The 25,006-nt window shown below is 41.1% G+C and overlaps 1 protein-coding gene and 1 long non-coding RNA gene across 5 annotated transcripts; one reads left to right on the top strand and one right to left on the bottom strand.

Moving 5' to 3' along the window:
- Window positions 1-820: 820 nt before the first annotated feature.
- On the bottom strand, window positions 821-16,680 carry LOC119649683 (flightin). 4 transcript variants are annotated; one of them, XM_038051947.1, is made up of 4 exons: window positions 16,534-16,674; window positions 8,108-8,349; window positions 7,894-8,046; window positions 821-997 (listed from the first exon to the last, which is right to left on the bottom strand). In XM_038051947.1, the coding sequence occupies exons 2-4, from the start codon at window positions 8,317-8,319 to the stop codon at window positions 868-870; spliced, it is 495 nt and encodes a 164-aa protein (XP_037907875.1). In that variant the 5' UTR covers window positions 8,320-8,349; window positions 16,534-16,674; the 3' UTR covers window positions 821-867. The 4 variants fall into 4 exon arrangements, with proteins under 4 accessions (XP_037907875.1, XP_037907872.1, XP_037907873.1 ...); XM_038051944.1 differs by lacking the exon at window positions 821-997 and adding an exon at window positions 7,266-7,463 and having other exon boundaries at window positions 16,534-16,680; XM_038051945.1 differs by lacking the exon at window positions 821-997 and adding an exon at window positions 7,266-7,463 and having other exon boundaries at window positions 16,446-16,560.
- A 140-nt stretch (window positions 16,681-16,820) lies between these two features.
- Window positions 16,821-22,991, top strand: LOC119649684. Its single transcript, XR_005249175.1, has 3 exons — window positions 16,821-16,892; window positions 16,967-17,193; window positions 22,651-22,991. It is a non-coding gene; the product is annotated as an uncharacterized LOC119649684 (long non-coding RNA).
- The last annotated feature ends 2,015 nt before the right edge of the window (window positions 22,992-25,006 follow it).

Raw genomic sequence — 25,006 nt, 5'->3', positions numbered from 1 at the left:
TCTAGGACACGTGTTCTCAAGTCGGTAAACAATCCACCAATTTTTCCTTTACTAATGGTCAGCTTCAGCTGGCAAGTTGACAGTTGTCGTTTGTTTGTCTTCATACACCTTCTCAATACCCCCGATCGCAGATTCATACAATCCGAGTGGTCCGAATAGCTTCGTGCTTGACTTCGCCACCCCCACCCCGCCCAATCCCAAGTGCATGGGTCTTCCGGAGAAGTATCCCAATTTGGCTTTACTACTTTTTTTTGCTTTCTATAACTACGTGGCTTCTTCTTGGGGCTTTCTCTCTCCTCTCCACTCCTTTTTTTTGAGTTCCTACTTGGAAAAAAATTTCTTTCAGCCATAATCCACAAGCCTGATATTCAGACCGTAAAGTAAGGGGGGGGGGTCTTACAGGATAAAACAATTCAGAGTTGAAGTAAACTAAGAAATGATATGACAATAATTAATTGAAACTACCGTAATCTGTTTTGAAAGTCCTTTCTTAAACCAAATTACAATAGTAAGTTTTGCATTGAATAAAGGATGTGATTTACAAGCAATTAATATATTTAAGATAATCGAATAGAGTAAGTTCGTAATTTAACTAATTTAGGTTAAATCTTATAACGTTAATCAAGAAAGGAAACAAAAATCTATTTCGGTTAACATATTCTCATCAGTAGAATCAAAACAATTAAAGTTAAATTTATAATTTTAGTAAAATAAAATTTCAGATAAGGTACTTCCAACTTTCTATATAAAAGTATGACTTAATTTATTATTATCAGCATGAATTCTTATCATTGAAGTGGTGGAGACAAGAAAAAAAGTATATTATCCAAATAATGTTTTATTGATTCCGATTTTCAGGATTTATATTTAAATCACGTTGGAATATTTAAGATTAATGTATGCCTTGGTATGGTAGTTGTAAGGCCTAATGCTAGCGGCGAGCACTTGAATTAAATGAGGGTCTTCTTTATGTCTGTGTGTCTCAAAACATCTCGAGCTGAAATACAAAATATTCATATTAACTTATGGAAGATAAATATTTGGCAATAGTGGCTTGGAATACAATCCATATTATAACCACTTAATTATACAAAAAACAAAAGATACTAAAATATCTGAATATCTTTTTGTTAGTTAGAGCAGCTGAAAAAATAGATACAGAGTCCGTTTGGCCACACTTTATATAATGGAGTTTAGTAGGCCATCGGGTTTCACAGGCCTTTTAGCTACCTATGTACAATTCAAAATGAATGAAAAAAAGGAGCCGGTTTAATGCGAAGCTACTTCTTCATTATTTGTGTAAAATTTAAAAAGTACATACAACCTAATCATTCGGCGGAGCCTTTAGCATTTGTCAAAGTTATAATCTTTTATAAACCACTGAAAACCGACTACTAAACTACTGTCAGGGCCTCAGAACTTCAGCCATAAATGTGTATTCCCCGCCCGTCAATGCAAGTAAAATATTATCATTGGGGTGATGCAGACATTTTGATGCAATTTGTAATTGTATTGTTTAGGATAAGTGAGGGATCTTAAGTCCACAACCACTTGCTGTTGGACCGGACCCCTGCCTTGGACGAAACCGTTTGTCCTATATTTTTTGTAATTGTAGTCTTTATTTTAATTGAAGCTGCTTCCTTGGGATCGGTTCACAAATCTTGAGCCTGTCGTTAGTGTTCAGCTTCATGTCATGTGTCTTGCTCAACTTCCCAGATTGTCAAATCGTGCATCTCACTTTCCCGATGTTTCACCGGCCCTTGAAGTACAAACTCTTATTCGTTCTGCTTCCAGTCTCGAGTCTCGTTCTTTAGATATTTCGGCAACTCTACTGACATGACAGTTGTCGTGCATGTGTGATTGATCTTCCGATGTTCGATTTTTTGGGCGGGAATATCTACCATTTTCGAAATTGAACATCTCACCAATCACAGTCATTATTTGTCATGATGACTGGTTGAAAGCTATATATGTTGATTCATTGTAGTGACATCTAGATGCAAGTTATAATAATGTGGACAACACCAAAATATTTTCATGGTGAAGGTAAGGATATGTATACCAACAATTTCCACTTTTATATAATTGATAAGTTCCTATAGAAATAGCAAAGTAGTCCCGCAAATTTGACGGGAACTGCTCAACTATCTTACTGTCTGCTGCAATAAATCTAAATAAGCGATTTCGACATGAAAACAATGAAATTTTAAGACAGTTATCGGAATCATCGACCAGCATGTCCTTGTAATGGCCGAAGTAGTTGGAATATCTACCTGAGGAGTTTTCTCCTGATTACGGCAGAAGCTGGAGTGTAAATTGCGATCATGTAACTATGTAGAAAAGCTTAAATTCCTGCGATTTGACTGATGGTTCTATACTCATGCACGCCTATTTGAAGTTTCCATAGAGGAACAGACAGGATATTTTTGCAATGTGGGATGAGTAAAAAGGATACATTAGGGACGGGGTTCTTTCGCATCCTCCAAAAGGAAAATTCAGCCTGTTAATCTAATCATACCGCTCAAGTCATTGCTAACAGAAACTCTTTCCCGGCTAAGAAATTGCAACCGCGCAAGTTGAATTTTGGGCCATCTGCGAAGGGGTTAGACGTGGAAATTAGAAGAATCTTCATTCCCAATGAGAAGCTTTTTAAGAAACATCGAGTCATTAGGGAACAAAATTAATCAGTTTTCAGCGATATTGTCCCCATACATGCAAAAAGAGGGTGTCGATTTTTTTTTCATCAAATATAGTCATGTGGGGTATCAAATGAAAGGCCTCGGTTAGTACTTTCCGAAGCCGATCTTAGTTTTGAAATTTTTTGGAAAGATGGGGAGTGCGGGGGGTTGAAAGTGTTCATTTCTTTAACGGACCCATTCTCAGAAACTAATTAACCGAAAAATCTGAAAAAAATCAAGAGGCTGCCCCTGTATGGTGCCTAGGCTCCGAAATACCCTCCATACCGATATCTGTTTAAATAAAGTTAATAATAGTACATTACAGTAATTTTTAGTAATTGGCAGGAAAACTCCCCTTAAGTTCATCCTAGAATCACAAAATTTTGCAATGTAGACTATAACATAGAGCATGCTCCTACCAAATTTGGTAAAAATCACACTATTACTAGCAAAGTTATAATAGATTGAAACTGTCATTTCTGTGCAAATTCAAGACTTTGAATGTCAATATCACTTGAAAGTGGATATTTTCACATAATACAGGCGTATATTACCTGCTACATATAAATAGGACAAATGCACACTCAAATCTCTTTATAAAAGAAATACACAAAACCTTTCATATCTGAAGTGTCTAGCTTCCGGTTTCCCGACTTGTTTACTCTTTGCTTATTCAGTAGTTGCGCGAACCTGAACGCCAACATAAAGGTATTTTCTAAATTTATCAAGCAAGCGACATCAAGCTTTACTTCAGTCACATCTGAAAATGCTTCTTTGCGAAAGCAGGCCCAAAGTGAGGAGAGAAAGGGAAGTAACTCCTCCTGGTTCGAAATTTTGTTGTTAATTGAAAAAAATAATTACTGATCCTCCTATAATATAAGAATTTTCCTAAAAAAAATTGATAATTCATTCAAATGCCCAGCCTGCTATTTCCTCAATAATAAAAATGAATCTTTTTAGTCGTAAATTTGAAGCCATTGGAAGCAGGGAATGAAAAAGTCTAGATAAACCTTCAGCATAATAAAACGTACGGAAGGTCGCGGTTCAAATACGGTCTTGAATGAAGTGCTCTAACACACTTCAAGGCCTGGATCCAATATGGATGGTTGTGCCAACGATTATTATTATTATAATAAAACTGCGGCGGCGGCAGTCAATCTGCTGATTGAAGCTGTGTGTCTGAACATAGTGTAAACCTCGGAATCTTGACTAGTGAATGAGAAGATAATCGGTTTCAGAACCCTAGGAGGCTAATTGATATATGTATGATATATCCTTTGGCAAGCCCAGGTCACTACCACTAAATGACATTTTTTCCATTGGCTTGACGGCAACACGTTTTAGGACAAAGGGGACAATAGTAACGATCGCCTACCTCCGGTATCCCCCGCACGCAACACCCACGAAGAAACTTACGGACCTGCTCAATTACTGCGCTTCCATCGCATCGATTTCCAGGCTATTGATTCAAAAACAGAACAGGATTCAAGAGCAGAAGCCTACCTTTTCGAATAAAAACGAAAGATTAGTTTTTCCATCGGGACAATATGCAGCGGTTTTTCAAGCCGATCCTAAGGTAGGTAAACTGCGAACGGTTAAAGGACAGGGGCATCACAATCTGCAATGATAGCCAGGCTGCATTGAGGGCGTTAAGTAGTTTTTTGATCACCACGAAAATCGTCCAGCAATCCAAAAATCGGTCGAAACCTATCTCTAGATATGTTGGAGTTTCTCGTGGTATAGAAGGAAATAAAATCTCAAATATTTTAGCAAAAAAGGGTTAAATTTGTCCCTGCTAGAACTGGAAGCATCAATTGGAGTATTAGTAGCATTGATTAAGACAGTCTCCATAAACTAAAAATAACCTTCTCATAATGACAGGTGGGTGAGCCTAAATGTTGCTAGACACACCAAACTTTTACTGCCAGAAATAAACATCATCATCATCATCAACGGCGCAACAACCGGTATACGGGCTAGGCCTGCCTTAATAAGGAACTCCAGGCATCCCGGTTTTGCGCCAATATCAATACGATATCCCTAAAAGCTGCCTGGCGTCCTGACCTACGCCATCGCTCCATCTTAGGCAGGGCCTGCCTCGTCTTCTTTTTCTACCATAGATATTGCCCTTATAGACTTTCCGGGTGGGATCATCCTCATCCATACGGATTAAGTAACCCGCCCACCGTAACCTATTGAGCCGGATTTTATCCACAACCGGACGGTCATGGTATCGCTCGTAGATTTCGTCATTGTGTAGGCTACGGAATCGTCTATCCTCATGTAGGGGGTCAAAAATTCTTCGGAGGATTCTTCTCTCGAACGCGGCCAATAGTTCGCAATTTTTCTTGCTAAGAACCCAAGTTTCCGAGGAATACATGAGGACTGGCAAGATCATAGTCTTGTACAGTAAGAGCCTTGACCCTATGGATCAGTTTTTGTAAGCTGAAATAGGCTCTGTTGGCTGCTAACAACCGTGCGCGGATTTCATCATCGTAGCTGTTGTCGGTTGTGATTTTCGACCCTAGATAGGAGAAATTGTCAACGTTCTCAAAGTTGTATTCTCCTATCCTTATTCGTCCTGTTTGACCAGTGCGGTTTGATGTTGTTGGTTGATTCGTCTTCGGTGCTGACGTTGCCACCATATATTTTGTCTTGCCTTCATTGATGTGCAGTCCAAAATCTCGCGCTAATTACCGCCTACTCGATCTGTATGAAGGCAGTTTGCATGTCTCGGGTGGTTCTTCCCATGGGTGAAATAACCATGCATATCGCAAGGTTTACCCTGCCGAAAAGCAGGAGGACTTGCAGGAATATTGTGAGCATTCTGAGAAGCCATAATTCACTAGCTAGACATATGTTTAGAACAGGAATTATTGAAAATGATTTGTGTCCCTCTTTCAATGAGGAAGCAGAACCCTTGGGACATTTTCTATGTGAATGCCTCGCCTATGGACGCAACAGACATCAGATCTTTGATGCCGGTGTACTCCAGTTGGAACAGCTGGCATCATTTCCACTAAAGGAAATCCTGCGATACAGGAATATTCTGTTAGATGGGGGAGTCGAGTACAATGATCCACCACGGTCTGAGTGCTCGGAAGCTATAGCTTCTCCCCGTCCTCCAACGCACGGGCATGCAGACCGCCAATTACCGCCGTGCTCACCATTCAACAGAGACGAAATCCCAATTTCTTTTTCAATTCTTCTGATCAATTAATAAGAAGAATAGAAAAACAAATTTTCCAAAAATGCAATTGCTTACGGGATGAGGAGATTAACCGTATCCAGAAAGAAACTACCTGGAGGTGTACACATTTTGAAAGAAGCTGTCTGGAACTAGAAATCTGTGTAAACGATCCCATCCTTCACCAAACACAACCAGTCGATGATTTCGAAAGACGCTTCCAACAACTGAGGAGCGTAAAAATTTTCCGGTTGAGACCCAGTGCATTAGCAAGGAGACATGCATCTAAAGAGGGCCGCGATGTCAAAAAATTATTCGAAAAAAAAGCTGCGCCCTGAACAAAGTAAGATTGTGCAAAAGGCTGTTCTGTTTGAGGTATGGAAGTGTGAGTTCTCCCACTGGGCCTCAGCAAGCCTGTAGTAACTTTTGTTTATAACCCACGAAAATTAGCAGGCTAGAGATTAACAGCAACCTCGTTACTTCACGGAATGGGGATTGGCAAGACCAGTGAGATGGTCAAAACCAACATGGCAATAATCCGCGCATTGAATGTTGACATCTCAGATGGTCAGGGTAGAGCGAAAGTTTTCGCTAAATCACAAAAGCGAAGGATGGAACGTCGTCGGCCCATATTCGCCAAATCACTAAACCTGGCCATCCACCAGAAAAAGATATGATACACATTAGGACCACAATCTTACTGTGGTTTATTTGATGGTCCAGTATTTGCTTTGATTATTTTGGTCAGTAAGTTAGTATGATCATCCTCATAATGTTATTTTTAAGCAACAAGTTGTTTGACATAGCGCAAATAGTTGGGTACTAGCAGCTATAAATAAAGTGATTTCTTTGTTATGACTTTATAGTAAACTATCAAGGTAAGTTCGAAGATTTATGAAGACATTTCACGTTTATATATTCATAAACCACTTATCAGTTGAAAGCATGCCAATGGCATAACAATAACATTATTTCGGCGTTATTTCCTCATCAGATAGGAATGCGTAAAATTTTTGAATTCGCCACCCTACAAATGTCATAGAACAAAAATCTTTGTGAGAATTTAATTACAAAATAAGATTTTAAAGTCTAAGAATGCTTCTATGCTTTTACTTTCATCTATTCACCTGAGGCTTGGCACGTAATATTTAAATAAAATAAAATTGCTAAAACTCTATTGTTAGTAGAAGCGATAAATCTATGAAATAGTTGAAGAATTAATCAAAGCAAAGAGCAAATCATAAGCTGAAGCCATTGGACGTCCCCAGGCATACGTCCATCATTACGCCTGCTTTGCAGTATTTGCGGACAATTTAGCTAATTTGCAAAAGTGAACAGATCATTAAATTGTGTAAATACCTCGCATGAGACACTTTTCAGTGAAAAATTTTCTTATTTTATTTATGCAATGGTTCAGTCAAGTCTAAGGATTGACGCCGAAAATAGCTGAACGCCTCATGGCCAACATTGACTTTGATCGGCTCAGAGACTTTTGTGCGGCACTGCGTTGGTAAGTGAAGGGTAGCGTGCTAGAATCCAGTGCTAGCGCCTTGACCGCGAAACGGTCATGCTCAACTGCATCCTCAACTTCATATTTCCTGTAGGAGTTAAATTTTTAGGAGTTTAAATGGAGCAGTTGCAAGTAAGACTTAAATGGAGCTCAATGTGTGCTTGTGTCTTTCATGTCCTTTTGGAAGAGTTATTTGGGAGGTGAATTGTCTGTAAATCCTTGCATAGTATGTGGATTATAACGTCTCATGTGAGTTAGGTGCTCCTTTTGTTTGATTTTCGATAAAATGATGTATTTCTGCATTTATAAGATATTTTTCAAAGAACTCATCGACTTTCATTCGATTTTTTATGTGACAACTCGCAATATCATATGTCATTCAAATTAAGTTGGATTGAAAGTGTGGGTGAAAATATTGTATGTATCTATGTAGATATAAGTGTCTAATTTAGTATTGTAATTTGGTTAAAAGCGTTTGGAGTTAAATTTAGAAAACCTAACAATGTCCTGTATCTTACCTGGTGTTTGTTCGCAGCACTCGTTCAGCCCATGTTTGCGCTCTTGGGGGTTCCCGTTTGACACCCTTTTGCCTCTTATCCAAGTAGTCAATGACATCATCGTAATAATTAGTTCTATAGTTGTACATGTACCTATATTGCAGGAATTGAGGTCTGCAAAGACATATTATGTATTGCGTGAAGCACTAAAGGGCGCATTGATGTTGGCACCTACCTCACCCAGTGCCTATACAATTGAACGGGCTTCCTGTATGAGTCATCTTCGGCGTGCGGACGTGTGTCACCTTGAGCCTCTCCTTCGGCTGGTGGTGCCCCTTCAGCACCTCCTTCTGCTGGTGGTGGAGCAGCATCTCCTCCGGCTGGAGCTGGGGCTGTTTCAGCGGTATCATTCTCATCGAAAGCCCATGGATCCTCTTCTTCTGCCATTTTATAAAGTTCTAGTTGTTAACCGAAAAGCTGAGGGAAAAGTAAATAAAAAGTTAACTTTATTTCTTTATATTGAATAGAAAAATTTGGTTCAACACACATTCAAATGGGTCAATCGAAAATCGTAAACGTATTATATAATATTCAACCAATAGATATGCAAGCATTATATAGTGATATAGACGATTAAAGGATAGTATGTGTTCCTTGCAAATACGGCGCAATCTTCAATTGCGGTAAATCATGCTGATTTAACACCTACAACTTCGGTAATCCTGCATCCACCAGCACGCTGGTCGCAGAATAAATTTTTTTAGGGTAGGGTAGGTGAATGCATTTACGCAAAGAGTGTTGGACTCCCGCAATGGTACGTCGTCGGATCACCAACTAAACACCTCCTCATCCTCAGAGAGCTAGTCTGCAACGGTTTGTCACATTACTTCGAAGTAGCCCCTGAACCCTCCCTTCTTGCGGAGCTTTCAAATAAGGGAATTCCTTCCACCAACGGGAGGAGAGAGGAGCAAGGGAACTTTCAGTTGAAGAAATCTCCTGCCATCTGGCTCCTCCGCGAGCTCTATCTTTTTTGCAGAGAGAAGAACCCAAAAGTGATGCGCAACAAGACTCCAACTCTCAGCGCTCCTCAGCATCTCCTCGGCAATATTGTCTAGATAGAGTTCCCATGCGTTTAAATAGAGATGCTGACGATTCTCATCCCACCTTTCCACAAGAAAAAAAGGTGCGATGGGCTTCGTCCATAAATACATTGCAAAACATACAATCCGGAGATCGTGCCTTTCCCATCTTGTGCAGGTAAGACTGAAAACCTTCAATGCCCACTTAGGAACTAAGTAAGGGAATAGTCAGTCTCACCATGCTTCCCCGTAGTTTATCTGCCTCTAATTTCATTTTGTCATGAGAGTTGCCACTTATCTAGGGTGCGTTGCCATTTTCCACGAGCAATCACCTCCGTTGCGCTTGTATATGGCTTGATGCTCCTTAGCAAGAAGGGCAACGGGGATCACTCCCGCGATACTCGCCACCCATAAAGTTCCTCGTCTCTGTACTTGCGCGAGATGTTTACGATATACCTCCTTGCCAAGAGCGTCAGTTCATACCTCTGCGCCATAGAGCAGGACAGACAACATTGAACTCATCAGGAGACGTCGCCTGCTAGACGTAGGGCCCGCAATATTTGCCATTAACCTACTTTGGGCCGAAATTGCAGCCTTGTTCGCTGCTGCTTTGATTTGATTTGAAAAACCTCATGCTTGTGTCAAGAGTCAGTCCAAGGTATTTTACCATTGGTTTTGCCTTGATTACCGACTCACCGAACGATATGGACACAGGGTCGGAATTCTCTTTTTAGTCGGGATGACTGCTTCTGTTTTTTCTAGTGTAAGGTTAAAACCTTGAGCAGTCATCCGCTTACCCGTCGCATCAATATGCCAAGTCCGTTGTGCGCCTGTTCGACAGTGCCTCCAGCACTAAGCGCCGCAAAATCACCTTCGTAACCGAACAGGCGCGACTCTTCTGACATGTTTATGTTAAGTAGACTATCATTGGAAGCGTTCCAGATATCCGACCCTAGGATGAATCCCTGCGATACGACCGACATGACTTCCGTCCTCCTCTGACCGTCTAGCGTTTCATGAAGCACGGAGCGTTTCCTCAAATAGTTCCTCTGTAAGTGATAGCTCGGCACGTGGAAAGTATTTTCTAGTGTGCCTAGAATGACTTTCCAGCTTACGAAATTAAATGCGTTTCTGATGTCAAGCGTTACCAGGAGCACCACCCGTCGAGCTCGGTGGCTATGTGGCTCCACCCGACGAATGGCAACCACAACAGGCATGATAGCATTAATTGTGGATTTCTCAGCTCTAAAACCGAACTGCCGTGGAGGTAAGTCGGAATAAAATTCATAACTGAATTGTGCCCTCCAACGCGTCTCCACCTGTTCCAAGAGTTCTGATAAACCTCCCGGGTTTCACCTTCACGAAGTTCCATGCACAGAAAGAGCGCCGGGGTAGCACATACCGAGAGTTTGTGTCAATCAGTCCGAAGGCAATATATTGATGGTCGCTTGCCGAGAAATTTTCCAGAACTTGCCACCCGTTCACCAGTGACACTAGTGATTCCGACGCGAAAATTAAGTCTGGAATGCGTCACTCGCAGTGTGGGGGCCGGAACGTTGGGGTGTATCCGATGTATAAGACTACCAGAGCTGTTCTCGTCGCTACTGGTTTCCTTCTGAAGTCTTGGTGAGGCGTGCCCCATTCAAGTGCCCTGACGTTGAGGTCACCCTCGACCAGGATCCTCCCCTCTGCCCCAAGATAGCGTCCCCCAGAGCATGGAGCCTACATCGCAAGTTCGGCGGCATCGTCGTACTTCGTAATAGACACTGAAAAACGTTACCCCTAGACACCAAATGCAGACAAAATCGTCCGCTTGGCCTTGGGCAAGGACCCTGAGGTGGGTCCGCGCCGAACTCAGGTGACAGCGGTACCTGCTAATGCAAAACACTAGACAAGATAGTATGAACGGGAAGTTGTGTGCGCCTTAACTAAATGGAAGACACGACGAATCAGCAAAAGACGAATTCTATAATCTTGTTTCATTTATCGCCGCCGAATTACGTGGAGATAGCAGTAAAGTAGTCATAGACTCTACGATATAATTAACGAGAGAGGAAGTAGGTTCATAGAATTCGCTGACAGCAGAATCATTCACAAGCGTGCGTGGGCCTCCCCAGATAAGACAACGTTCAACCTGATTGATTAGTTCCTCATTGAGAAACGGGCTGCATGCAGCTTCCTTGACGTGCATGACCACTTACTCGTTAGAGCAAAATATGTGTGTATGTATGATAACAAATAATGCAAGTAGGAGGCTCGCACCAGCTATCAGGTTCGATATTAAAAAACTCCAAATCTTGCATATCCTTTCGGCATAGACTGATTTAAGGAAGGCTATGAGCCGGCTCCAATATTATTCAACATGACCCTGGAGAATATAATCTGACAGATGCCAGTGGACCTACATGGTATGCTGTTGAACTCGGTGGAGCACCACATACAGATGGATATGAGTGGGAGTATTCTTTGTAGCAGATGTTTATGGTGAGGACATTCGACAAAGGACGACTAGAAATTGATTGTAACCCCACTCAGTCGCCAACATCGAGTAGTCGTTTTGTGTGGAAGCCTATTTTGAAAACACGCATTCAATCATCCAAGAGTGTCTTTCGTTGAATAATGCCCGCCGTGGTCGTATTCCCGAACAAAATCGAATTGTTTCGTGGATGAATGCATTGAAGACTACTGGAAATATGTCGCCAAACAAGGGTTTATCAGAGCATCGTCTCTTCGCCGTTGAATATCAAAACAGTCAAACATTCTTAGCATTTCAAAATGTTCCATTCACCGAATAGTTAAAGATTATTTTCATATGTATCCTTACAAAATGGTTGTTGTCCATGAATTATTTCCATGTGATTAGCCAGACAACTTGCTTGTAAATGCTCGCTGTACTCCCGCGGAACGCCGTAATTTTCTTTTCGGGGAAGGCACAGTTCCACTTCAGTGAATGTGTCAATAAACAAAACAGGCGTTATTATATCAAAAAGTGGGATCATTGGACAACCGAGCCGTTCCGCTCAACGCTACTCGTTACATGGCTGAATTGGATGAGTTTGAACTAGAAGACGTTTGGTTTCGGCACGATAGGGCTACAGCCCACACAGCAAGGATTGTCATGGACTTGGATGACATGGAGCGAGATTCCCCGGACGCCTTAGCAGTTTCACAAAAGATTTGAACTGGCCAGCGGGCTGGGGATACCTAAAATCCTGGCAGCCCTCGAGAACAATATCCGAGCCAATATCGCAGAAATTCTTGTTAGAATGCTCGGACATGGGTCGGTATAGAGGGGACTACTTTCAGAGAGTAAACAGTAAAACGATACATAACAAACTCCTCTGTAACATCTACAAGAAGGAAGTCGATACTCTAGTAAACCCATTTATTCGATCTTATGCAGATGAAGTATTGAATTGACCTTTACAACCACTCTGGAGAACATTATCATTGCTAAAGCCAGACAATACATTTAGCCCTAATTTGAAAAAAACCCTAAGATTGACGTCTGCCAAGCAAGGTAGCAATTTCCCGTAGAAGCGATTTGACTGACAAGAGGAAGCCTGGTGAAACCAACAAGTTTGTGAGCTCAGATACCAACATGTTAACAAAACCTAAATTGAGCCTTTGAGAAAAGCTATGATAGTTAAAATCACCATCTTTTAGCCCAACATAGCCAAAGTAACAATATAAATGGTAACAAGCGAGTTCAGTACAGCGGCAAAAGTAGTAAGACTGACTAGACTAACTCTGACCAAAGCGAGGCCTAATAAAATAGCAGAATCACTTTCGATCGATCATTCACCATAAATGACGGACCAGGACTAGGGGATGCTCTATCATGCATTATTATTTGAGTAGAGTAAACGAAGACATTCTAATTTGATATTGTCCAAAGAATGACAGCAAAACTTAGCGTACGCTTAAAATGCAAGAGTCTAGCTGACCAATGCATCAATGGGATGTGAAAGTGAAGTTGGAACTCCGCGAAAGGCAAATTGGAAATTTCGGTGTTGCGCAGACATTACAAAGCCATACAGTAACATATAGAGGCGGAACAGTCCAGTCGAAAGAGGGTATACATATCGAAGACGGTTCTACTTAATTTTAAGTAAGGAAAATGAAGAGGGTGGAGTCGGGTAGAAAAGCCCACACAATGGAAATTCTTTTAAAGAAAGAAGGATTGGGCGAATTGCTTTGACAAGAGCAATACTCAAGGATGTTTCGTACGAACCAGTTGCAAAGTATCAAGGAGGGTTGGGCCGAGCTAAAAGTCAAAATAGGAGGGCAATGTGAAGCCAGACATTCTCAGAGCGCGATTGCAGACTTTCAGGTAGCGTTTGCTGAAGTGGAGCTTATCAGATTGTGGAAGAGATTGCGGTATGATAAAGAGTCGTCGTCAAAAGGGTAGAAAAACATAATGGGAGAGAAAAGTACATCTGAAGATACTTGCTAACGTTTAGTGCCAATTTATAAAGCACCAGCGAACTATGATGCCTTATTTTGAGGGACCTAAGTGAAATATGCCTGAGGTCATCAGCAAAAGCAGGGTTATCCAATCATTAACCCATCTCTAACGAATTTGGAACTGAAAGATAAGCGGGAAATAGGACGACATTTCTCGGCGAGTGTATGATAACTTCTTTCGTGCATAAGGATAATGAGAGCGTCCCTTTACAGGCTACGAAAATGACAAATTTTGAAGTTTGGAAGCATTGTTTGCTTTTAAGTAAAAGAAGATTAGGAAGGCTCCCAGGACCAGAGTCTGGATGGGCATGAAGCTCGTTACTGAGGTGGCCGACTGAGGAAAGAGGAGGGGTAGTGCAGGAAATGTGGGGCAGGCTGTACCCCATTAGGGAAAGGAGAGGAGGAGACGAATTATGCACTAATGGAAGTCACACAATCAGTCAGCAGAGGAGCCTACAAAATGGCGAAATTGAGAGAAGGTTGAGCGAGATTGTGAGTATTGCAGATATAAGAGCAACAAGTTTCCGCAAATGCGGTCTCAAAACTAGCCAAAAACTTTCTTCTGGATTTCAGCGACTCTACTTGAAGAGCTTCGAAATGAGTGAACGGCATGATTTCCGGAAAAGTTGTATTTTTTCCTAGTAGCGAGTTTCGAACAGAATTTGTTATGGATGGCAGTGTTGAAGCAGAAGCAAAAGACGCAATAAGGAAGCAGGTTGGAGAGACTGGTATAAAAGGAGTCGGGGGCTTGGTTATAAATTAATGAAGTGAGGTTGAGATCCTAGTCGATGGCCGGTAGGGTTGAATTTGGTCCTTCAAAATTGACTTTGCGAGAGCTGAACTTACCAGGCTTGTGTATAATATGGGAATTTATACAAGCGATTGTGAGTTCGAATTCAAGAGCAGGATGATGTGCGTCAGGAACGATGTAAGGGGAAAGCAATGCACAGACAAGTTGGAAAGAAACAAATCAAGAGTACGGTCTAAGTAGGTTTTGCAGAGATTAAACTGAAGAATAGCACAGGTGCTCATAATAGTAAATAAAGGAAAAGGAGAATTGAAGGAGTTACTTATCAGTAGTGGAAGAGAATATTAGGCCATGTGAGTATTAAGAGATTAGAGTCACCACAATTAATGAAGGGGAGAGAGGGGAAAACTGCAGATAAGATTTCCGATAATCAGTCGAAGAATTCTTCGTATGGGTGAGAGGGGGCTAAGACAGGAAAAATATACAAAGGAAGTACCAAATGGACTTGCATTAGGTGAAGAAATGCGCAAGTTGACATAGTCGTTTGGAAAAGGGGAAAGGGGAAAGTGCTTCAGCAGGGGGGACTTTACAGTCGTTAAGAAGCCCCTGCCTGTGGTCCTATCCAAAGCCGCGTGATCACTGTCATAGTCAAAAACCAAGTATCTTTCTAGAAACTCATAATCTAGAATCTTATCATCCTGTTAGGTTTCAGAAATGATACTGATTCGAGCAAAAATTTCCTCGTGATTTGTTCCTCTGGTAAAGTTTGATAGAAACTCTACGCGGGCAAAAGGAAGGTTGAGCAACGAAGGAAGCTATTGCATGGCCCTGGATGCTATCATTCGTCAGCATCACATACGGGAGGGGTGCCCTTGGTAAGCAGCTTTTAGTTTGACGTAGGCGAGAATGTTGTCGGTGGAGAAAGTATAAGCCAACCTGGATTAGAGAGTTGATTTGGTGGGAAAGCGGCTTGCAGCAGTGTTTAATTGGCTCGCAGTGGACAGGTCACCCAATTAATTTGGGTCTACGGAAAGTCATAAGGGGAGAGAGCGATGGCATAGGCCACGACGTTAGGCAGCTGTTAAGGATATTTGAATTGGTGGACATCGGTGCAAAGCCTCGAGTTCTTTATTAAAGTCGACAAAGTCTTCGAACGTATCAGCATAGAGGTACTAGTGGAAAGTATATATGGCATATTGTGGCCTAGTTGAATTTACTATTCCCACCCCTCTATCCCATTCAATTAAATTAATAGTATCTCCCTTCTAATATCATGTACCTAGGTATTAAGATCAATCTCCATTAGCTGCCAGAAGTTGACCTTCAGATTAGCTTTTCCAATTTTCTATTTTGAGGAGAGCCCGTCTGATTTTTCATTACTACTGCAGCGGTAATTATAAAAAGCACTGCGTCATATTTTGACCGTCCATTATGTGGCCCTGTAAATGTAGGAGCTCATTTTTAGCTGCGTGGGTTAAAAATCTGGCTTGACGCCAAATTATGGGACTGATTATTAAACGAGCCTGTGGGTGGTTGAAAGGCCGACATTTTAATTATTGAATTATCATGTTTAACAACTGACAGCTTCACCGATTATCGAATTTATGATTTTGCTCGAGATATGCATCTTCGGGGTCGCAATTGATTTTGAGTGCCCAAATTGTTTTCGGATTTCGGTATTATTATTTTGAAAGGGTGGGATATATGAATATCTGCTCAGTTCATTTGAGTGACTTATCTATGATATTTTAGTTGAGAAATTTGTTCTTTTTAATTTTTGCTGATGTTACTAGTATGTTGCCCCAACTATAAAATTTTTAATTAATTTAAATTTTATCCTTGGAAAAGGATATATGGCTTAAATATCTGTTAAAAGGACTTTTAAAAAGTCGCTTTTAGTTTGGGGGAAATTGTTAGCAGTAGTCGAGAATACTTTCGTTTTTCCAGTATGTACTACATGTAGGGGTTGCATAATCCGTGACAACATTGCAGCACCCTCCGGATAAACTCAACACTTCCCACTGGGAATATTTTACCAGAATTTGAAATCGAACACAAAATAAGTTGCGCACTACATATAAGTATCAAGTAAAGATACTATTCATTCCGTTAGCTAGTCCTGATCATTCCATTAGATATCACTGCAAGGACTAGGACTAGGAATCATGACTAAAGGCAACTGATCTAAAAGTCTTATGGGTAGCAAACACAATAGCTCACATCACAATTCACAATAAACTCTTAATTGTTAATTAAAGTTCAGAAACTTGTTGATTTACATTAAAATGAACCGATTAAGTATCTTTGATTAAAAACAACTATTTGAACAAGAACCACTCTTAAAAATGATCATCCGTTTTCTCGTACCTTGCCGATGATACTGATCTTTATCCGCAGGACTGATTGAGGAGACTAACCTCAGTAAGTTTTAATAGTTGATTAGCTTCAAGTAAAATTCAAATTTAACTGCACTCAACCATTAGCAATTCAAATACACATAACATATGATTATGTGATTCGTATGTCTCCCATATGTTCGAAATCGAAATACATAGCTTAGAACAATACGTTTCTACTTATTGTCTATTTCTAATTACAGTTTCCGTGAGCTCTCAAAGGCAGATCTAGGGAAGATGTTCATCTAATGTGTAGTATTTACTTACAGTTTCAAGTGATAATATTCATCCACGAAGTGGCCATTTCGCGCAGCAATCTAAAAACGGCAAGTAAATAGCCCAAAGATAGGATGCAAGCCAAGTAAATAGAGTCGACTAGTGTTGTTTTCTAATAATATACATAGAAAAGTATTTTCCGAAATATAAATCAACACCTAAGACGTAGCGTCATCAAAGAGCTGGATTTTGGAAGATGTATACAACTTGAGGAATCATATTGGAAATGAGGCGAAACTTATCGAAATTGTGAATTGAATGGATCGATGCCTCGCATTTTTTTTGGGTCCGGAAAAGTTGTTTCGAAACACATAGTCCTGAAATTGAAGACGATTTTTCCTTTTTTGGCTCTGAAGTAAGTAAAATAAATGTGGTGTTTCGGGAACCAGTTGTGCCCTTCGTCAAAATTGTTGCTTCTGGAAAAAAAGGCAAGAAAGAAAAAAGGACTGAAGAGACCAAAACTGATTCCCGAAATACCGAACTTGTTTTAATAAACTTCTTTACTCCATTTCCCAAATTTAGAGACTAAAATTGCGAGAGCAGGTAGATACCTTCCACATAATTGAAGTATTTGGGAAAATGCATGTGAACGTTGTCAGTGACAAGAAGAAATACTATCCGCGGGAAATGCGATCCCGACTAATTCCGCTTTTGACTCCAAATTCCTCTTAAAATGGACAGCGCCGGAAATTTTAGCAATAAGTTTTTATGGAAAGCCACTTTCCGATATACTCTCTGCATACTCTCTCAAAGAATGTCTCGAAATTTACGATTTGAATTCCACACAAAGGTCCACAATGATCTGAAAGCGGATGTTAAGGATCGGAGGCGGTGGTGAAATGTTCCTTCTATTTTTCAGGTATTCATGAATAAGAAAGCTACCGTTAACGTCACTGAACGATTGATACGCTTAAGACCAGCTGCAAGTTCTTTCGTGATACAATATACTGTCCTGAATTCATTATTATTTGCGACAGCTGCTCCCTTCCTGACCAGCACAATGACACATTCTCTTTTATCAGGGCGCATGTTATGTTGCACTTCCTGAGACTTGCTGCGGTCCGGGAGGACAGATACATCACATTCGATCTCACTTACAGCGTGCTCGTTGATCAGCTTTCAAATTTCCAAAGCAAGTCAGATATTACGGGGCCCTATCGGGATGTAACCCATAACGGATGGTGACCCAATGTTAGCCAATATTCCCCAATATTTCCGAGCAAATTACTGTTTGACGAGCAATCTCCAGGTGATCATCTCGATTAAATGCACTTTTCTTGTTACATACACCAAGGAGAAAACTCTTGTATCTACTGCAGATCGTATTGTGGTCGATTTGATTAGGTATACAATGCCGGTCTATTCAGATCCAACTAACGTTATGGAGGGCTTTGCGCTCGAATACTGTATCGTCTATGAAGAGGCAGTAGAAGTTGCAGAGATTCACAAACCCCCTACCTTTATCATTACTCTTACCAGGACCGTGTTTCTTCATATGTCTGAACAAAATGTTGGCGGAGCACACATTGGCATTTAGTTCACCGGTCATGATCGTAATGCCTCTCCTGGAATCTATTCAGCTGCTTATAGAAATCCTCCTCTCTCTACTCTGGTTCGAAATTTTCCGTTGGTGCTTAACACTGCGCTATTGAAATCATGCATTCCATATCCTTTCCGAAACCTGTTTTCATCTTAGTTAATGAGGGCGTGTTTTACTGTCCCCGTAAGCATAAGTCTAATGACGAAATTATCCGTAGCATCGTCAAGCTTTTCAGCGTCTAATAGTACAGAGCCGCAAGAAGGACAAGGGTGTTTCCCAGAGTTCCACCAACTTACTTCATTCAACCCTAGAATGGCGCTGAAGCTCGAGCAAACATTCTCGGTATTTTTTATGCCGTAGCTCTTAATGATTCGCAGCTTCTAGAGTCCAAATATAAACCATAGACGAAGGCGCAGTATTGTAGTAAATCAGTCCGCCTCCGAACAAAGAGCAAATTCGAATTTTGCTGATTGCCGGCCCACAAGCCTACAAAATAATTACTCCTATTCCATAATAATGGTTATCAACGGTGTAACAATCCATTTTGGAACTAGGTCTTGAAGTATGTCAGGCCACTTTATTTTAAGACCGGGACACTACACTAGGAGGCATGATGTCAGCATTGCTCTTACTCTTACCAGTCTGTATTATCTGGAAATGGTAGGAACATCCATTCTACATTAAAATAGGCAATTGTCGCCCCTTCTTAAAGTGTGACCTATCTACTACCATTTCTGCCTTTCGATAACAGTGCATCCGAGTGAGTGGCAGGCCAGTAAGTTCTTTGTTTGAGATAGTGTCCGGCCAGCGTACTCCGATGACATGACGCACACAGGTATTGACGAAAGCTTGGAGCTTTCGGGTAACAGTGGAGTTCACTTTCCATGTGATACTCCCATAAGCCATACACAGAGAACACTAGCACAGAAAAATTGATTTTGGTGTTGAGATAACTGCATTTCTAGATTTTAGCCAGGCAGCGAAAGCGGATCTAGCGCTGTTAATGCGTTGGACACCTCCAGTTCGGTGCCACCGTTTCCAGAAACCATGCTTCCTGGACATACTAATTGATCGACGCCTTCAGTGCTTCGCCCGTTAATGTAGATAAGGAGAGCCCGTTGAGCCGTCAGACTGAAAACCCAGGTTTTGTTGGTATTTGCCTTCCGTCCAAATCTCCTTTCCTCTCTTTCCAAATCCAAATCGATTGGGCCAAAGTCAATGACCTGATGAGAGAGCAAGTGATGTCATCAGTGTAGTAAAGTAATGTCCAAAACTAGCTAACAAAGGTTGTGACATTTTTTTATGGAACCAATCAAAAAGAAAGTATGGTGCTGCAATCTGTTAGTTTCATGATCGATTCCAACCTAAAATAAATATTAAGATTGCACAATGCTTCATTTCTTCCTTCCTTATCCCACCTCACCTAGAGGTTCCCCTAAGTTTATCTCCTCTACCAAGAATCTCAGATAGTTGAGAAATAGGCACTCTGGACCCTCTGGGACTCCATCACAGTTTCGACGCTGCCGCACTACATTATTCGCCGTGAATACTTTCAACAAGCATATTGCATGTGCAGCTGAAAACTAAGCTGAGTATCTGTTATCACTCCCAAATATGTTATGAGAATGATGATGAACGTATTTCTCTTACGGAATTTGGTGATGAAGACCGCTTTGATTTTCTGTTTCACTGACAAGCCTCTAATCAATCCCTTACAGCACTGATTACATCGTATGAGTATAATTCAGCATCTTCCAAACCAGTGCTATTTTGTCAGTATAACCCATCACTGTAGCTTTCTCATGAATCCGATGTTATATACGATGTTCCACAATGATGGGTCTTTACGGAGGTTTGTTGGACGCTCGCAGTGTCATCATATTCCTTAGGTCCATCGTCGATGTTTTACCATAGTCTTCTTCCTGCTAAGTATATATCGACAATAGCAGGGGTTTTTAAGCTAAAATTGGTTGAATTGAATGTATTTCTCACGTTTAGGACCACTACGACACGTATCTACTAGTACTTTTTCGTCTAATTTTCGGTCAAGCAAATGTTGTCAGGTAAAGTGTCCGTGATCCTTTCTTCATGGTGGAAAACCGCTTGCATGCTTTCCAGCAAGGGGATAAGTTACGTGATCTTTGGAGATGAATGGCTTCTGTCGCCCTGTCATGTTTCTATGGACGTGCCCCTACGAATAATGTCCAGAGCTCCTTAAAACATTCTGTCGTGCTACGCTGAATAACGAGCTTGTGGTTTACGCTGGAGTCTTAATAAGCTTGCTATTTTTGTCCTGATTGACCCTACCTACTGCCCTCTGAACTGTTCGTCCAGGGTGGTGGTGAGCTGATCAAAGCCAATTCAATATTTCACTAGTAGGTGTTTTGCAGAGGCGATTTTCTTATAATGACTAAAGTTGTTGTTAATTTAAGAGAAAGAGGCAACTTTCGCCCACCTTGACTATAACGATTTCCACAAAATTCTCCAGCGTTGTACTCTATATCATTCTCCAGCCATCGACAAGCTTTCAAGATCGCTACCTTCGCTTGATATACATTGGCTAATCCTGGATGACAATACCATTCAGTTACCTATGCGTATCCGAGAAAGTTCCCCTACCGACTCCACAAATCATTTTTGATCCATTGGCGAAATATACTGCCCCAAAATCTTGAAATACATCGCCGACTTTCCACGTCGCTATGATTGGGAAGGCCGCAACAAAATTCGCTTTGAAGACCGGCTTGCGTGTGGCGTCCCAGGTATTCCGTCTCAGATGTTGCTATGGTCATAGGACTTCGCTGTCCAAAATTCAGATTCACGTGGTCTGACAGTGCTGCACCCTACAGCGTATTTAATGCGGCCTATTGGAAAGAGGTGCACCGCGCAGGACTGTAGACCCCTTAGTACTTGTATGCGTGGTTCTTTGAATTCAATTAACATAAGCTGGGTTCTGTTGTATTTCTTGTTTAACCCAGACCACTACATAATAGAAATGTAAGTTGGGATATCGAGGCAATTGTCCTTCGTTGAAGATCCAAATTCCTTATCAAGGCGTACAGGCGTCTATACAGGCTTTTTTTGTCCAGGTGAAATTTGGGTACCCTTGCCTGGGTGGTACGTATAATTAGCTCTGTTTTGGTTAGATTCATGGCGAGTCCTCATCTTGCAGCCCAAACCACACACCTCTCCCTACGCACCCTTTATGATTTCACTATTAACGGAGAGAAACTCCCCTGGCAGCAAATCGCAAAGTCGTCGGGATATGCCACACCTTGATCCCGCTAAGCTGAACTTCAACAAGCATTTTCAACAATCTTGTACTAAGTCGCCCAATGTCAGCATGCTAAATGTGGATGGCCAGCAATGCACCCGTGGGCTGTAATTAGAGTGGTAAACTGTATACTCCGTCATTTTGAGGATCTGTATTAGTAAGTACTCCTGCCTGAGAACCGGCTTTAGAGTGTAATGTGGCTTCAGAACTGTTTTTGCTAACGCGGCTTACGAGATAGCCAAAATTATACCAATCGACATTCAGACTGATGAGATGGTGCGCATTTCTGATGGGCCTGGTTTTTTCTCTGATCAGTACCTGAAAAATGTTAAAAGGAGGAATCGTTGAGCAGGATCCGAACGGGCAGAAAAGTATCCCGATCATTAGGGTCAACAGGCAAAGAAGGGAGGTGAGATAAACTAAAATCTCATGTAATTTCTCACGGAGCATGGCAGATGCCAGGAATACCTTTATTGGTTTAAACTAAATAGCTCACTGAACTGTTTTAGAAACGTCGGGCGTATCTTCTTTAATTTTTCTAGATTTACGGAGGAAAGGAAAACTCTGGAAATATTGAGGGACGCTAGCACCGAAAAGGCTAATTGGGGAGATGCTTGCGTGCCAAATGAACTTGAACGCAGTTGACTACGTGGTGGGGTGCATTCAATATAGGCTAAAGGTGGAAGGAATGCAGTCTATACACAAAAGGAAGAGTAGCTAGAAGGTCGTCACGTAATGTTTTGCATGATTTTCCGGGGAAAAGGATGGAAGTAAGGGGATATTTTAGCGAGTAAAATTCACGTATATAAGACCTTAAAAAAGAGGGGGAATTGCCTATTTTCCATTTTCAACTTGCTTTATTCGTTAAACGTTGAAATTTTACCAAAATCCATAATTGTTGATATAACAAACAACATATAAAGTAATGTTGCATTTGTACAAACAAAATGTTCATTGGCTGTATCTTTAATTTCCTTCCACTTATATATCTCTTTCAGCTTGAGGATGAAGGAGCTGTGACATAAACGCGACGCAGCATCAAACCATCCATTGTCGTTGGCTTGGTGTTTAATGTTATTTTTAACAATAATACATATGTTTCGTTTCTTTGTTTTTCCTTCTTTTACTGGCAACTACGGTAAAAACGAGCAAACTTGAGATATTCCTTTTTGTCGCTATTTCATAAGGAATTTCGGTCGAGTTTCCCTCTGTCGTCAACATCTACACATGTACATTCACATTTTCGTTTTCCCATGATGTAACATTGACTCTAAACAATTTTCCCAGCTACATACATACAAACCATTTTCAAATGCTACTAATGCACAATACATTTGGAAACAGCATACATAATTGAGTAAATAAATCAATCTTCTTTACGGTGGCAGATTTTTTCTTTAGAATGAAAAAGAATGAAACACGTGTCCAAATTGTTTATGAAATAATATTGAATGTTTAGAAAAAATCCCCGGAATTCGGAGGAAAAATATGATAAACATTTATTGTTGGAAATCGAAAGTATTGAAAAGCGTTGAACAGACACAAATTAGCAAAATCATCAAGGTTGAAGGTTGCTTTTCACCAAGGTAAACTTGTGCATTTATAAAAATCTTTATTTTTTTCGAAATTAACGTCAGAAAGTTGTGGTCCTTTCCCCTGGCATCTCTTCGATTTGCTTTTCTTCCTATAACATGTGTTTCAGGTTTAATGTTTTTAGAGTTCAAATTTTGATTCTGAAATTTTAACGTATTTCGACGGCTGTCAGAGGGGCTTTCTAAGAAATTGAGTGAACGTTTGCAATGTATGTAAGAGATAAATAATTTCTAGGAATTAACTTTTCCTCTGATAGTTTTTTAAGAGCTGAAGTCTAGAAAAATCCGGTAATTCAAATAAAGCTATTACCTTTCACTTGTTATTTTCCTAGCGCTTTAGATATACATACACGCATACAAAAGAAACAGGTTCAGCGCCAAAAACGAATTTTATAAAAGAAGCTGAAGGAATATCATTTGACTATAGAGGGGAATAGCCGACCAGCCTTCAGCCTTTGCATCAGACCATTTAAGGAGCCATGCTGTAACCATGCTCGTTCAGAGTTATAAGAATCATTGAAACTAACAGTAAGACAGTATGAATAGTATGGAAGTACATGAACCTTCAACCAATTTTCATTTTCTCCTTTTTCTTCAGCCTTTGTTCCGTTCACAAGCGGGCTCGGATCGTAGTGATCTGCCTAGTACCTAGCCATCCAGCGTTGCAAGCCACCGTTGTTTTGGCCGGCCATTTGGTCGCTTACCATCGACTCCGGTGTTCAGACAAGTGACAAGTGAATCCTCATTAGCGCGAAATACGTAACCATACCATCGAAGACGCCTTTCTCGCAATTTTGCCACAATCGAAGCAACCCCATATCGATCACGGATATCTTCATTTCGGATGTGATCAAAACGTGTCACGCCACTAGTCCAACGCAACATCTCCAACTCTATTATCGCAAGACGCCGTTCATTGTCTTTTATAGTCGGCCAACACTCAGAACCATAGAGAGCGACAGGGCGGACACAACAAAAATAAGTGGAGAGAGGGTGCTTCCTTGATGAACACCAACAAAAACATGAAGCGACTTTGATACACCGCCACACTTCGAACTTTACTTTTCGGATCATGGTAGAGCAGTCAAACCAAGCGCACGAGTTCTTCTGGCACTAAGTATTGGTACTTTCTTGCCGCTCAGATGAGGGTCTACCTTCCTCAATAACCCGACTGAAGAATTCATTGAGTCACGTTGGGTCCCAGCTCTTCGCTTCCCAGAGCACAAATGCAATGTCGTCAGGTCCTATAGCTTTTCCCGATTTGATTTGATTTATTGCTTCCCCGATTTCAGTTGCACTAAAACCCTTTTGACCGCAAGTGATCCTAGACCCTCCACCTGATCCACACTTACAAAGTCTGTTTGCAGCAAAGGTACGCCCCTTCTGATCTTGTAGGCCGTAGCACGCTGGACTGCCTGCAGATCAAGAGGAGGAACACCTAACAAGACCTGCATGATGTCGGTCGAGGCCCTACGACATACAGGAAGACACGCAAGCAACACCACTCGCTGACAAGCGTAGAACAGTTTCCTGCCCTGTGCCGTCATCGCAAAATCATACAACATAGGGGACCCGTACGTAGACCATGCGAAGAAGAGTCCCACATAAAGTTCCACAGTTCTCCTGCTTAGATCCCAATCACATCTGATCACCATACACACCAATTTAGTCAAACAAGGCTTGAACTGGCGCAGGTGCGGACCCAAGGACATACGAGTTTCTAAAATACGGTAATATGCTATTAATAACTTTATTTGAACAG

The sequence above is a fragment of the Hermetia illucens genome, chromosome 2 (assembly GCF_905115235.1).
Source record: "Hermetia illucens chromosome 2, iHerIll2.2.curated.20191125, whole genome shotgun sequence".
NCBI classification, from domain to species: Eukaryota; Metazoa; Arthropoda; class Insecta; order Diptera; family Stratiomyidae; genus Hermetia; species Hermetia illucens.
Note: the sequence above shows the minus strand (reverse complement) of the source record. Positions and strands in the feature narration are given on the sequence as shown.